This window comes from Microcaecilia unicolor, chromosome 2 (assembly GCF_901765095.1).
Source record: "Microcaecilia unicolor chromosome 2, aMicUni1.1, whole genome shotgun sequence".
NCBI classification, from domain to species: domain Eukaryota; kingdom Metazoa; phylum Chordata; class Amphibia; order Gymnophiona; family Siphonopidae; genus Microcaecilia; species Microcaecilia unicolor.
The window spans coordinates 197,332,297-197,346,309 of NC_044032.1; the positions used below are offsets into that span (position 1 = coordinate 197,332,297).

The following is a 14,013-nucleotide window of genomic DNA, read 5'->3' on the forward strand; positions in this document are numbered from 1 at the left end:
AAATATCTGTCATGTAATGTTTTATTATGGTATTTTGTTCTTTTCTTTTGGCTGAGATGGTTTATTTTTTGGCCATTTTATAGAGCATCTTTACTTGGGGTGTAGAAATCCAAAGGAGACGTACGAGATTGGAGACAAGAGACTGATAAGCACAGTTCAGGAGAGAACCATTGGGTGATGGTTTCTGAGGATTCCAAGGGGGGAAAACAATGTAATGAGGCAGCGGCTGTAGCCAGAAGGATGCTAGGCTGCATAGAGAGAGGTTGGCGAGACCCCAGTTGGAGTGTTGTGTTCAGTTTTGAAGGCTGTATCTTCAAGGACATAAGAAGTGATTCAGAGAAAAGCGACAAAAATGATGGGTTTGTGCTAAAAGATGTATGAGAAGAGACTCGAGTACCTGACTTATGTATACCCCAGAGGAAAGGAGGGATAGGGGTGATATGATAGACATTTAAATATTTGAAAGGTATGAATGCGCAAACGAATCTTTTCCAGAGAAGAAAAAGCAGTAGAACTAGAGGACATGAATTGAGGTTACAGGGAGGTCTCTTTCTCTCTCGCTCTCTGAACACTCTTCTTTTTTTTTTTTTTTTTTTTTGTACCCCGCGCTTTCCCACTCATGGCAGGCTCAATGCGGCTTAGGTACTTATTTGTACCTGGGGCAATGGAGGGTTAAGTGACTTGCCCAGAGTCACAAGGAGCTGCCTGTGCCTGAAGTGGGAATTGAACTCAGTTCCCCAGGACCAAAGTCCACCACCCTAACCACTAGGCCACTCCTCCACTGAGCTTTTTTATTGTGAACTGCCCAGATGCCACATGACGATTGGTAGTATAATAAATATTTAGTGAGTTCTAGGTAAACAGGCATGTTAGGCACTTTAGTAAGATATAATAAATACATTTTACAACTCCTACAAATGGGGGAAAGTATCGGGTAATAAGTTCATCTCACCAGCTCTTCCTGTTGGTTGTAGGGCAATGAATTGAGGGTGAGGGGAATGGATAGACCTTTGGGCAGAGGTGATTTTGGTCTCAACTGCACGCTTCTTTCTGAAGCAAGCTGCCTTACCAGGGCAAAAATCTGCCTTGGGAGCCTGCGCATTAATATATCTGAGAGGGCTCTTCCTAAACATTTGGGCCCTAGACGCATATCTAGTTTGCCTGTGCTTTAATCTTGCCCTGGTTCTGCATACAAAAAGTAAGATGCTAATGTATAGATTTGGTTTTATTTCTTTACATCTGCATGCTGCCTGATTACCCTGAGCCCCTACTTCCAAGTAAATAGGTGGTGGTAAGGGCTAAGGCAGTAAATAAGTGTACCCTACTTTTTACAGTAAAAGGGCCCCTAAGGGAAATTCAGAGCTTCCCAAGGTGACTCAGAGGTACATGACATGATTTGGCAGAGTTTTCCCAAGGTGCTTGGAAAATATTTCAGACTGAGGCCTAGAGGGCATCTCTTTCCCCTCCTCCTTCCAGTCATCCCTTCCTTCCCATTCCTGGCCCTGAGTTTATTTTGCTCTGTGCTTTGTTTATTTTCCTTTCCCACAGATCTTGGGTTTCTTGTTTTTCTGCTGGAAACTCCTATTTTCTTTTGTTGTGAAGCAATGGATTGGAAATCATGTGGTTTATCTTTTTTATGGTAGCTAAATTGCTTCTATGCATGGTATTACCTGAGACTTTAAGCTGAAAGTGCATTCCCCTCACCCTATAGTAAAACAAACACAGTTGTTTCCTAAGTACTTAGTTAATTATGCGGTTTCTGGTTGACATTGTCATGCTTCTAAAGAAATCTTTCCTTGGTTCCATTCTCAATGGATCCTTCCTGGATGAGGAAGGAGTCCTGATTGTCTCACATGTGGCCCCTGGTGGCTGCTGCACACTTGTCGCTGCTATTCAACTGGTGAAGTATGTAGTCTTCCCAGACAAACCTGCCTATGTAAGTGCCTGTCTTTCACTGTATGTGCAACCTTGCCAGACAGACGCAGCTGCTAGGTTAATTCTGTCATTGCAGCCTGATTAAAATATCTACCAGTACTAACATAGTTGTCTTGCCTTCTTAGTCTGTCAGATCACATGTCTACTCAAGACCCAACCTCCACATATAATATAGTTAAGCTCAGTTTAGTGGAAAACAGTAGGGGTGGACCAATGGACATATAGTAGAAAAGAAAGTTGAAGAAATCGTTCGTAAGTAACCTTTCTCCTTTTTTGTGGTTTTCAGCTCAGTTTAGCCATTTAAAAGTTGTTAGTGGGGAGACGCACAGATGTTCACTATCATTTGACAAGTCCATTTTATTTGGATGATAATTAAAGCCAGAGGGGATATGTTTTTCAGGATGATTGACTATGCTGTTCTGTAGCCTAGAATGTGCTTCAAAATCTGTTGCACATCAATACCTTCCAACACGTCTTGATCGAGATATTTTACATCTGTTGCTAAAGATTGCATACAAATGGAAGTGAAGTTGATCTGGAATGTGACACTTTCTATGGTGTTATAAAAGCAATAATAATCCTGCTAGCAGCTCAAGTGTAATTATGCAACTTGATCTCGGGTCAGGGCATGCCGCTCCCCAGGTGCTGATATTAGTACTCTTTCAGACTGATGCTTACATAAAGCACACATGAATTAAAAAGATAAATCAACAAACAAGTCTTGTAATTATTAAAACCTGGTTCAATAACTTTGTCCTTGAATCATGTGGGCAAGGGAATATGACCTTGCATCTCATTAGATACTCTAAATGTGTTCATCAGGCAATGTATAACGCATGAAAATGTGTTTCCCTTGTGACTTCAAATGTTGAGTAGAGGTAATAAGTCAGAAAATGTCCACCTTATTTTTGTGTTCTTACCTGCACCATGGAGAAACAGAATAAAGAAAAATAAGGACAAACAAAATTTGCTACTTATAGGAAGGAAAAAAATCACATTCCTAAACCAATGCTGAGAAAAAGTTAGTGGACCTCCTCAGGTGGTCTGTATTTTAGCACAGTTTATACTTAAAACATGATTACATCAAATGTAAACTGTGATATGATAGGATAGAAGGAGAGAACCCTGCTGAATAAATAGGATATATTTTGATTATTCAAGTAAAAGATCCAATAATAAGTATATTTGTGTGAAAATGTGAACCTTTGAGCAGCAATAATTTAATTGAAACAATTCATGTAATTGTTGGTCAGTCTCTCATGTTGCCTTTGAGAAATTTTAGCCCATTTTGCCATGCAGAACTGTTCCAACTCTATGGCATTTATGGATTTCTTCATATGAGCAGTTCTCTTTGCAATATTTCAGTATGATTTAGGTCAGGACGTTGACTTGGCTATTCTGAAGAATGCACAAATAATTCTTCAGTCCAACTTAGTAGATTTACTTGAACATATAGGGTCTTTTTTGCTGCATGACCCTCTTTCAATTTTGCTTTTGTTCATAAATAGCCTGATATTCTCCTTTAAAATGTTGTGATATAAAGCAGAATTTGTAACTCCTTAAATGACAGCAAGCTGTCCAAGTTTTGATTCATAAAACAGCCTCACAATGGAATACCTCCACCACTATGCTTGATAATTTTGTCTGAGAAAAACCAAAATAAGAACCTCATCCAAATACTTGCTGTTGTGACTGAAAAGTTCAATTTTTGACGCCTCTGTCATCTTGCTGGTCATTCGGATGCTCTTTGGCAAACCTTAGGTGGGCAGCAGTGGTTCTCCGTATCTAGTCTCCCATGAATACTGTTCCCATTCAGTTTTTCCCTCATAATTGTCGCATGAGCTCCCAGCCACAGCAGGAGATGCCTGCAGATCCATTAGCCCCAGGAATCTATATATGGCGCTGAAATCTTGATGTGGTTCCAAGATGTGCACACAACGGGAGGCTTGGTGTATCCCCCCCCCCCCCCCCCCCCAAGGTCCGCTGGTTTGGCTGGTGGGGGTCCCCAAGCCCCGCCAGCAGACGTTTTTCAACAGCAATATTCACCTCTGCGCTGCCTGCCTTGCTTCCCCCTCCCCTGTGCGGATGCTGGTTTTTAATGAAATTGAACAAGTTTTGAGCATGCTCAATTTCACTAAAATCTAGCATGCAAGTCGGCGCAGGAAATCAGGCAGGCAGCGCAGTACCGAATATCACCACACGAAGGCTTCTGCCCCCCCCCCCCCCCCCACCATCAAGGTCTGTCTATGCCTCTGAACTAAAGTAATTAATGATCCTTCAATTATGAATTAATTGGCCTTAACTATTGAAGTTAATTGGCACTAATTTGGATTTGCATGTGCATCTGCCTACACGCTATTCTGTAACACCGGGTGCCTAAATTCTATAGTGTGCAACTCAAGAGGGGTGTGGCCAAGGGACATGGACAGGTCTTGGGCGTTCAGAAAATTTACGTACAGTTTTATAGAATAGGGCTATTTATGGGCCGACATGCCATTAGTTGGGGGCTGGCATTTACACCAGGTTTCAGCTGGCGTAAATTGTGGCGCTCACATTTGGGCATGGGAATTGGCTGTAAGCTCTATTCTATAAGGGGGCTCATTCTGGAGTGCCCTTTATAAAATAGTGCTTGGCACCAATTTCTGAGCATCATTTATAGAAGTCCCCCCTAGATGCTTTTCTGGGGTTGTGTATTTCTGGATTATATTCTGTGTTCTTCACAGGATGAAGTCCACTATACCCTTTTTGCATTTGTGGGCTATTTGTCTGACAGTGGATGAATGGAGCTCCAAGGGGTCGTTTTACTAAGGTGCGCTGAAAAATGACCTGCAGTAGTGTAGGCACATGTTTTGGGCGTTCAGAATCATTTCTTTTTAAAACATTTTTGCCGAAAATGGATGTGTGGCAAAATCAAAATTGCCGTGTGTCAATTTTGGGTCTCAGACCTTACTGCCAGTCATTGACCTGGCGGTAAAGACTCATACGGTAACTGGGTGGTAATCACCTACGTGCATCAAATGCCACTTGGTGTGCGTCTGTTATGCGCTTCCAAAAATAAAAAATATTTTTTGGACGCGCGTATCGGACACCCACCAAAAATGAAATTACCGCAAGAGCCACGCGGTAACTCCATTTTGGCGCATGTAGATACTTACACAGCTTAGTAAAAGGGCCCCCAAATGTTTAGAAGTTATCTTGTAACTCTGTCCAGACAGATGAACATGAAGTGCTCTTTCTGGAGCGCACCAGAAATGAAAGCAGATGAAGCACCACTGCAACTGAGAACAAGTGAATGGAGATTGCAACTCTTGTAAAAAAAAATATTTATGTGTTAATCATATTATGTACATATTGTATACCCTAGTTTTTTGTGATATGTATATTTTATTGTTTATCACCTAGTAATTTTGATAGGCATTTTATAAGAAAAGAAACACAAATTCAAATAATCCACAGATAGCGGATATAGCTATCCATCTTTCTTCATTTGGAGGTGGTAAGACTCAATATAAACTATATCTATTTATTTGGATTTTGCTCAAGACGTTACATTTGGGTACACTGAGTATTTCCGTGTCCCCTGGAGGGCTCATAATGTAATTTTGTACTTGCCCAAGATCACAAGGAGCAGGAGTGGGATTTGAACCAGCCACCTCTGGATGTTAAGATTGGTGCTTTAACTACTAAGTCACTCCTCCACTCCGCATGAGGCTATTCCTGCACTCCTAGGATAAGCAAGTAGCAGTGGTGGATAAGAAAACCCATTGGAAGGGAAATGGGACTCGATATATTGCCTTCCTGTGGTTTTTGTAACTACATTCAAAGCAGTTTATACAGGTACTTATTTGTACCTGGGGCAGTAGAGTCACAAAGAGCTGCAGTAAGGATCGAACCCACTTCCCCAGGTTCAAAGGCCGCTGCACTAACCACTAGGCCACTCCTTCACTCCTACTTGTTTCTTCTTCGTCAGATCCAATTGTATCTATCAGAGTTTGATTTGAGAATGGTATTATAAGTGGTTGTGGTGTCACAAATAGATTGTTGCAACTTGGCTTATGTAAGTATTGTAGTCTGGCAATTATAATTGATCCAGAATAATGCAGCTAAGATTATTAAAAGAACTCGGAGGAGATGGAGCATCTTGTATTCTAATAGAACTGCATTGGTTTCCTATTCCATATCGAGTGAGGTTTGAAGTTTTGACTGATTCATAAGACATTATGGGGAAGTAGTCTAGCTTATCTTAATAAGCATGTAATGAAGATCGGTGCAAGATGTGCTGGTAAGAATTCCATCAAGAAAAAATGTTAAATGGCAGTTGCATAGCAGCAGACTCTGAAAGGTATATTTTTCCAGGCCTGGTATAAAGTACCTAGGATATTAAAGACTGGAAATGAATCCTTGGTTGTTCTAAAAACAAAAAAAACAAAAAAAAACTTGGTTGTTTGCACAGTGGTTACAGCAAAGTAATATTCATTGAACTAGTAGGCTAGTATTCTGAAAGTGATAATTGGAAAAGAATAATAGTTATATTATGGATGGCTTATTCATGATTTGCACATTGAAATTCCAGCATTTACTGTACACATGTAAACACATTCGTGTATGTATATAGCAATTTTTTAAAAAAGACTCAATTCATACATGGATGTCCCTTAAACTTAGAAATTGCAAGGGTATTGGTTTGGGTGTGACCTAGTCAGGTCAAAAATCTATACATATATATTCTTCAATTTGGAAAGGGAATGTACACATATGACCTAGTATTTCCACATTGAGATTTACAGCTGTTTAGCAGGGTCTCTAGACAGAAATATTTGGGACATCAATAGGAGGGCAAGCCAGAGTGACTTTTGTGCACATCATGCCCACCACCTTTTGACACTACATGCTTGGTTTTGCTTTTTTGAAGAAAGTCAGACTCTATAAAAAATGCATTTTCTCCTGTACACTGCAAAATATAAAAATAGAAAAGATTTTCCAAAGTAGACGCATCTCAATACAAATAATAGCAGTATTTATCTTTTCTCCTTTTGCTTTTTATAATTGGACTGGTCCCGATCTCTCTTCCATTTCCATTGTCTCGGTCTTCTCCCAAATCTTTTTCCAGGTTTGTCTTTTCATTTCTTCTCTGTCGTCGCTACATCTGCCTGGCACTAATCTTTCTTTTTATTTTTCCTTTTCACTTTTTTCTTCACTTATACACGCCCATTTCATTTTACCCTCATTCTCTCTTTCTCTCACCCTCTAGTCCTTAGTCCTCTCCTTTTCCCCTCTCATCTACCAACCGGCATTTCCCATCTCCCTCTCATCCCCTCTCCAACATTCCCATTGCCCGTTTTATCTCCCTCCCTCCTCAGTCTCTTATTCTCTCCCCCCTCCACTGCTTTCATTCATTCCCTAGTCCTCCATTTCCATCCCCTGTTCTCACCCTCTTATGCCCCACTGACTCTCCACTGCCTTTTATGTTGTAACTAGCCCTAGCTGCATTCCTGTCTTCTGTTGCCTCTTTCAGCATCTTTTAAACCTTAGTCGGCGCTGAAGTTAGTGCCGACTGAGCGTATTCTAGAATCAACACCTACATTTAGGTGCTGATTATAGAATATGTTTAGTTGATATTTCAGTGCTGATATCTGCGCGCATCAAATTACGCCAACGAAAACCTGGTGTAAATCTCAGCATGTAGATTTAGGCACACTGGGCCATATTCTATAACAAGTTGCCTAAATTTTGGAACACCCATGAATCACCCATTTCCCCACCCATAACCATGCCACTTTTTGCCTCTGTGTGTTAGACGTTCAGCGCACATCATTACGGAACACACTTAGTGAGTTGTGCGCCTAAATTCTAATCAGTGCCAATTAGTGCTCATTATTGCTTGTTAAGTGCTCTTACTACTACTACTACTACTTAGCATTTCTATAGCGCTGCCAGGGTTACGCAGCGCTGTACAAGTTTAAACATGGGAAGGACAGTCCCTGATCAAGAGAGCTTACAATCTAAAGGTAACAAACTATGTAGTCAGTGTAGGTATCATGAATGGGGAAGGTGGTTAGGCGCTAAAAGCAAGGGAGAAGAGATGGGCTTTCAGTAAGGACTTGAAGATGGGCAGGGAGGGCGCATGGCGTATGGGCTCAGGAAGTCTGTTCCAGGCATAAGCTGATGCGAGGCAGAAGGGGCGGAGTCTGGAGTTAGCAGTGGTGGAGAAGGGTACAGAGAGGAGTGATTTGTTCTGAGAGCGGAGGTTACGGGTGGGAACATACGGGGAGAGGAGGGTAGAGAGGTAAAGGGGGGCTGCAGATTGAGTGCACTTGAAGGTCAGTAGGAGAAGCTTGAACTGTATACGGTAGCGGATCGGGAGCCAGTGAAGCGACTTGAGGAGAGGGGGTGATATGAGAGTATTGGTTCACGCGGTAGATAAGGCGTGCGGCGGAATTTTGGACAGATTGAAGGGGGGATAGGTGGCTAAGCGGGAGGCCAGCGAGGAGAAGGTTGCAATAGTCAAGACGAGAGGTAACGAGTGAGTGGATGAGGGTTCGGGTGGTCTGTTCAGAGAGGAATGGGCGAATTTTGCTAATATTATAGAGGAAGAAGCGACAGGTCTTAGCTGTCTGCTGGATATGGGCAGAGAAGGAGAGGGAGGAGTCGAAAATGACTCCGAGATTGCGGGCTGAAGAGACGGGGAGGAATAGGGTGTTGTCAACAGAGACGGAAAGTGGGGGAAGAGGAGAAGAGGGTTTGGGTGGAAAGACAAGGAGCTCAGTCTTTGCCATGTTCAGTTTCAGATGCCGGTTGGACATCCAGGCAGCGATGTCTGAAAGGCAGGCCGAAACTTTGGCCTGGGTTTCGACTGTGATGTCGGGAGAGGACAGGTAAAGCTGAGTGTCATCAGCATAGAGATGGTACTGGAAACCATGTGATGAGATCAGCGAGCCCAGGGAAGAGGTGTATATCGAGAAAAGAAAAGGTCCAAGGACAGATCCTTGAGGAACCCCAACAGAAAGCGGGACAGGGGTGGAAGAAGAGCCATTAGAAAATACTCTGAAGGTGCGTTGGGCAAGATAAGAGGAAAACCAGGAGAGGACGGAGCCCTGGAACCCGGATGAGGACAGTGTGTCAAGAAGTAAATTATGATTGACGGTGTCAAAGGCGGTGGATAGGTCAAGGAGGATGAGGATGGAGTAGTGACCTTTGGATTTGGCAAGGAACAGGTCATTGCAGACTTTAGACAGTGCTGTTTCTGTCGAGTGTAGTGGGCGAAAACCGGATTGAAGCGGATCGAGGACGGCCTGAGAGGAGAGGAAATCAAGGCAGCGGCTGTGGACAGCGCGTTCAAGTAATTTGGAGAGGAAGGGTAGGAGAGAGATGGGGCGGTAGTTGGAGGGACAGGTGGGGTCAAGTGATGGTTTTTTGAGAAGTGGTGTGACTACAGCGTGCTTGAATGTGTCAGAGACAGTAGCAGTGGAGAGAGAGAGGTTGAGGATGTGACAGATTGAGGGGTTAACTGTAGGAGAGATGTTGGTAAGCAGATTGGTGGGAATGGGATCAGAGGAACAGGTGGTGCACTTAGAGGAAGAAAGAAGGCGAGCAGTTTTCTCTTCCTTTTAGCAGCGCTCATTGCCTAAGTTACGATCGGTGTTATAGAATCCATGCCAATTTTGGCACCTAAATCTAAGCACACTATAAAGAGTCCAGGGGAGTATGCCAAATATGCTTAGTTGATATCTCAACATCTAAAGCTACATGTGTCCATTTACACCATCGAAAACATGGCGTAACTCCCGGCACGTAGATTTAGGCGCACTGGGCCATATTTTATAACTACGTGCTGAAATTTTGGAACACCCACGAAATGACCATTTCCCCGCACATAACCACACCCATTTTTGCCTGCATTCATTAGAAGTTAGGCACACTGCATTACAAAATATGCTTAGCAATTTGTGTGCGTAAATTCCAGATATTGCCAATTAGTGCTCTTAATTGCTTAAATGCTGTTAACACTGATTGGCTCGTTAAGCCGATTAAGTTACACACGTTGTTACAGAATATGCTTGGATTTTGGTGCGGAACGTTTTCTTCCATTAATTTTTTACACTCGTGTATTGGTAAAATGGATGCTCTGACAGTACGTACTGGCAAATATACTAGCTCTTCTACAGGTCTTTTAGAAAAGGTTGGCAGATCCTTTTCTAAAATACCACCAGAACTGAGCTTGTCCTGACCTGGACATCTCAATTCCGATATTCTATGTGATAAATAGAAATAAAACAAAAGAAAGAAAAAACAAAAGAAAGAAAAGAAAATAAGATGATACCTTTTTTATTGGACTGACGTAATACTTAGTTTTTTTTTATGAGCTTTCGAAGGTAACTCTTCTTCAGATCAGAAATTCAGATAGTCTATGTAAAATGGGGCTCAGTATATATTAGTAAGATGGACATGCAAGATCATATAATGTGATTAGTTGTAATATTATTTTAAATTATTGCAGACTCCCTCAAACGTCTTGGTGATAGAAACCAGTATACAGTAAATTATGTTTAAATTAAAATTAAACCAAGAACACCATTCTCCACTCAACAGTCTCCGAGGGGAAAGCCTACCAGCCCTCTAAGTGATTTGAAATGTTCAATATATATAGTGAAGTGGAGGAGTGGCCTAGTGGTTAGGGTGGTGGACTTTGGTCCTGAGGAACTGAGTTCGATTCCCACTTCAGGCACAGGCAGCTCCTTGTGACTCTGGGCAAGTCACTTAACCCTCCATTGCCCCATGTAAGCTGCATTGAGCATGCCATGAGTGGGAAAGTGCAGGGTACAAATGTAGCAAAAAAAATAAAACAAAAAAATATATATAGTTTATTGAAATTTACTATACCTCTCAACTGATGAGCAGAGCGGTGTACAGGCTATAGTCCTTTTCATGAAAGGTTGGGGACCCCTGGCACAGAGTCTACAGTTCAGCAGCATGAACATACATAGCTTCCAGTGTCCTGTAACACGATTGGCTTAAGAACCTGTAGCAAAACTATAGGCAGGATATAGACTGTTGGAAGTCTTTTTTTTTTTTTTTTGTGCTTCTTCCATGCAAAATAATCTTTGATGTATTTAAAGGACTTCCTTCCTCTTTCAGAGAGACTGCTGCATGAAAAAAGGAAGATTTCGGAAGACACATGAGCAGTTTGTGAGAAACCATGTGGCAAGCGTGAAATGTCCCATTGACTTGTGCTTGTTTGCCAGCCAGGAAGTGTCATTCTGATAAGCGAAAGCCCTCATCACAGTGTTGGTTGCAGTACTTCAAGAAGTTGAATACCCATGTTGTAAATGACTTGGTCGGAGTAAACTCATTCTCTCTGCTGACCTAGTTTCTTGTTGGTGCTGTCACGTCACTACCTGAGATCAAGGATATTTTAACATGGCTCTGAGCATTCTGTATCTGGTATTTGATTTATTACTCGGGGTAACAGCGTTTAGCCCAGAACCAAGGGTCACATGGGAACTTTCAGGTAAGTCTTGTCTTCTGCTTTTTATGGAGTTAATTATTTGTGATCAAGACTTTGGTAACCTGCTTCCCTCTGAAATCAGGTGAAATATGTTGCAAGAAAATGCTTCCTTTTTCAGGCTAAAGAACAAATGCTACTAAAGTAAAGTTTCTTGGATCAATTTCAGTATGACTTGTAGAGCATTTTGTGTAAAGTATAGCATTATGATTAATGACGGTAACTTATATAGTTCAGAATATTCATTGTTGGTATTTCCTATAAGGGACACCAGTTTAAAAAATGTCTGAAAACACATTTATTTTTACTTGCTTTTCCTGATGTTTAAGTGGTTTGGGTACTGAGATAAATGATGATAATGCAGCATATTTTTCAGTCCAGTAGAAGGGATGTGTGTGTTATGTTTTTGCTGTATGTAATTTATTTTTTATGAACGTTTGTATTGTAACCCACTTAGATATAGGTGGAAAACATGAAAAAATAAATATATATTAATTAGGACCAGGAAAATAGGTGCAAAGTTTCAGTATCTTTGTTCTTTATGGCAGTAATTGGGGAAAAAACAAAGTGTTCTAACGTAAACAGATAATATTTAACACTGTTTATGTAGAAGAAGATACAACATTTAAATAAGCACTCGCTCAAGCCTCCAGTGCCTGGCTTCTTTCTCACTATGGACCCATTTTACTAAGCACTTTTCCTATAGACACAGACTAGGAGAAACCTTTAGGGGTCCTATTACGAAGCTGTAGAAAGCACTAATGCGTGCTTACCACAGCTTAAAAGGGCATATCACAGGGCACACTGAGGTGTCCCGTGGTAAATATCAAATTTGCGTGCGCTACCCATGTGCTAAAAAATATTTTTGACTAAGGGGGTGTGTCTGGGGGGGCAGAGAATTGGTGTTTCTGTTCTAATCACCGCTGGATTAAGCCCTTAATCACCTACAAAATAGGTGGCAGTAAGAGCTCATGTACTAATTTTTGTTAATGGCTGTGTGCTAATGGCAACATTAGTACATGGAGAGAACAACCACCAAAGTGGAAGAATAGGAAACACTACCACGATATTGATCAGAGGAGTAGTATAGAAAAAAGGCACTTCCAAACTTCCAAATGCGTGGGGAATTTTCTTAACATACACAGATTTTATTCTGAAAAACACCTGATAGACTCAACACAGCGCTGTGTTTCACTGCTGAGTACGCCTGCCTCAGGAGTCTGAATAGATGTGGAATGTAAAACTCTGTATAGGGGGACAGAATAAAAGAATCTACGTGGCTTTTTTTTTTTTTTTACTATGTTGTGCTTTCCAGATAAACTGCAAGAGAGATTACACTTCACACATTGTTTTATTCACTACATCAGACATTCGAGCCAAAAAAAATAATCCCCTTTGGAACAGGAGCTGTTGTCCCCAGGAGGGGAACTTAGGCACGAAGAGGACAGTTTCAGCTTTGCTAGATCTGCAACCCTGTCCACCCCTATCTACAACCTTCCAGTACCCGATCCGATTATGCAAGATTTCAACAGTCACTCGCAAAAAGTATTACAGCACCATCTGGTGATGGACAGAAGAGAGTCCAACCCATATCCCTTCTGCAAAAGCAATGCAGTCTACCACAGATATGCAGTCCACACCGGTTCCCATGGATCCAGATCTCGCCATAGATCCAATTCCCACTCTAGATGTCGCAGATCCTGGTCCTGCACCGGATGTCACAGATCTCCAATCAGACACCACAGAGCCAGGTCTTCCAACAAGCACCGCATATCCAAGCCACGAACCAGACAATGAAGATTCAAGTCTCGCTCTGGACAATGTCAATCCAGATCACACAGTAAAAGGGTTCAGAGGGGCGCTAAAAGGATGATCCCACCACAGCAAAATGACAGAGTAAGTGGCCAGAGTGCCAGGGATCCTCCCACCTTGACCTCCAAGCAATCATTGCCCCCAGGATTCCAGACACCACCTCTGCAGCTACATGCAGTGCTCCCACTGAACCCTCAGGACGCAGCATAGTCTTTACACCAGGAGTGGTAGCTCTGCTGGACCGGTTACTGACAAAACAGCTGTACCCACCCACCAGACAGCCTGCCATCACCACTACACCTCATACATCTACCAGACCCCTTAAGTAAAATTCAGCTGATATCCAATCAACACAGTGGAAAAAAAAGGGTAAGAAGCATACGGTTCAGACTAGGCTAGTTCCACATCTTCCTTCTCTTCTTCCTCCTCCTCCTCAGCTGTTTCTTCTTCTTCCTCCCCTTCCCCGATCTGTGAACCACAAGCTCAACTCACCACACCTGCTCCGACCTGTTCATATGGCATGCCACCTGAGCAGTTGCGGCAGAAAGTGATTTGCTAAGAGAACTTCGACATCTTTAAACTAGCAGAGGGCAGACACATGTGAAACTCCCGGAAGTGCTCCGAAAAGAGAGACTTACCAGTTGACCATAACAAGCAGATCCCATCCTGCAAAACATCATTTGCTGGTCATATGCAGGCATGATTTATTTTTATTTTATTACATTTGTACCCCGCGCTTTCCCACTCATGGCAGGCTCAATGCG

At 42.1% G+C, this 14,013-nt stretch overlaps 1 protein-coding gene across 5 annotated transcripts in view; it reads left to right on the forward strand.

Annotated features, from left to right (window-relative positions):
• Positions 1 to 14,013, forward strand: part of SEMA4D (semaphorin 4D) — a 373,725-nt gene that overhangs the window by 200,342 nt on the left and 159,370 nt on the right. For all 5 annotated transcript variants that reach the window (XM_030193608.1, XM_030193607.1, XM_030193610.1 and 2 more), the window contains one exon: positions 11,071 to 11,443. In XM_030193608.1, coding sequence (XP_030049468.1) covers positions 11,353 to 11,443 — 91 coding nt within the window. In that variant the 5' untranslated portion in view covers positions 11,071 to 11,352. The remainder of the gene's footprint in view (positions 1 to 11,070; positions 11,444 to 14,013) is intronic.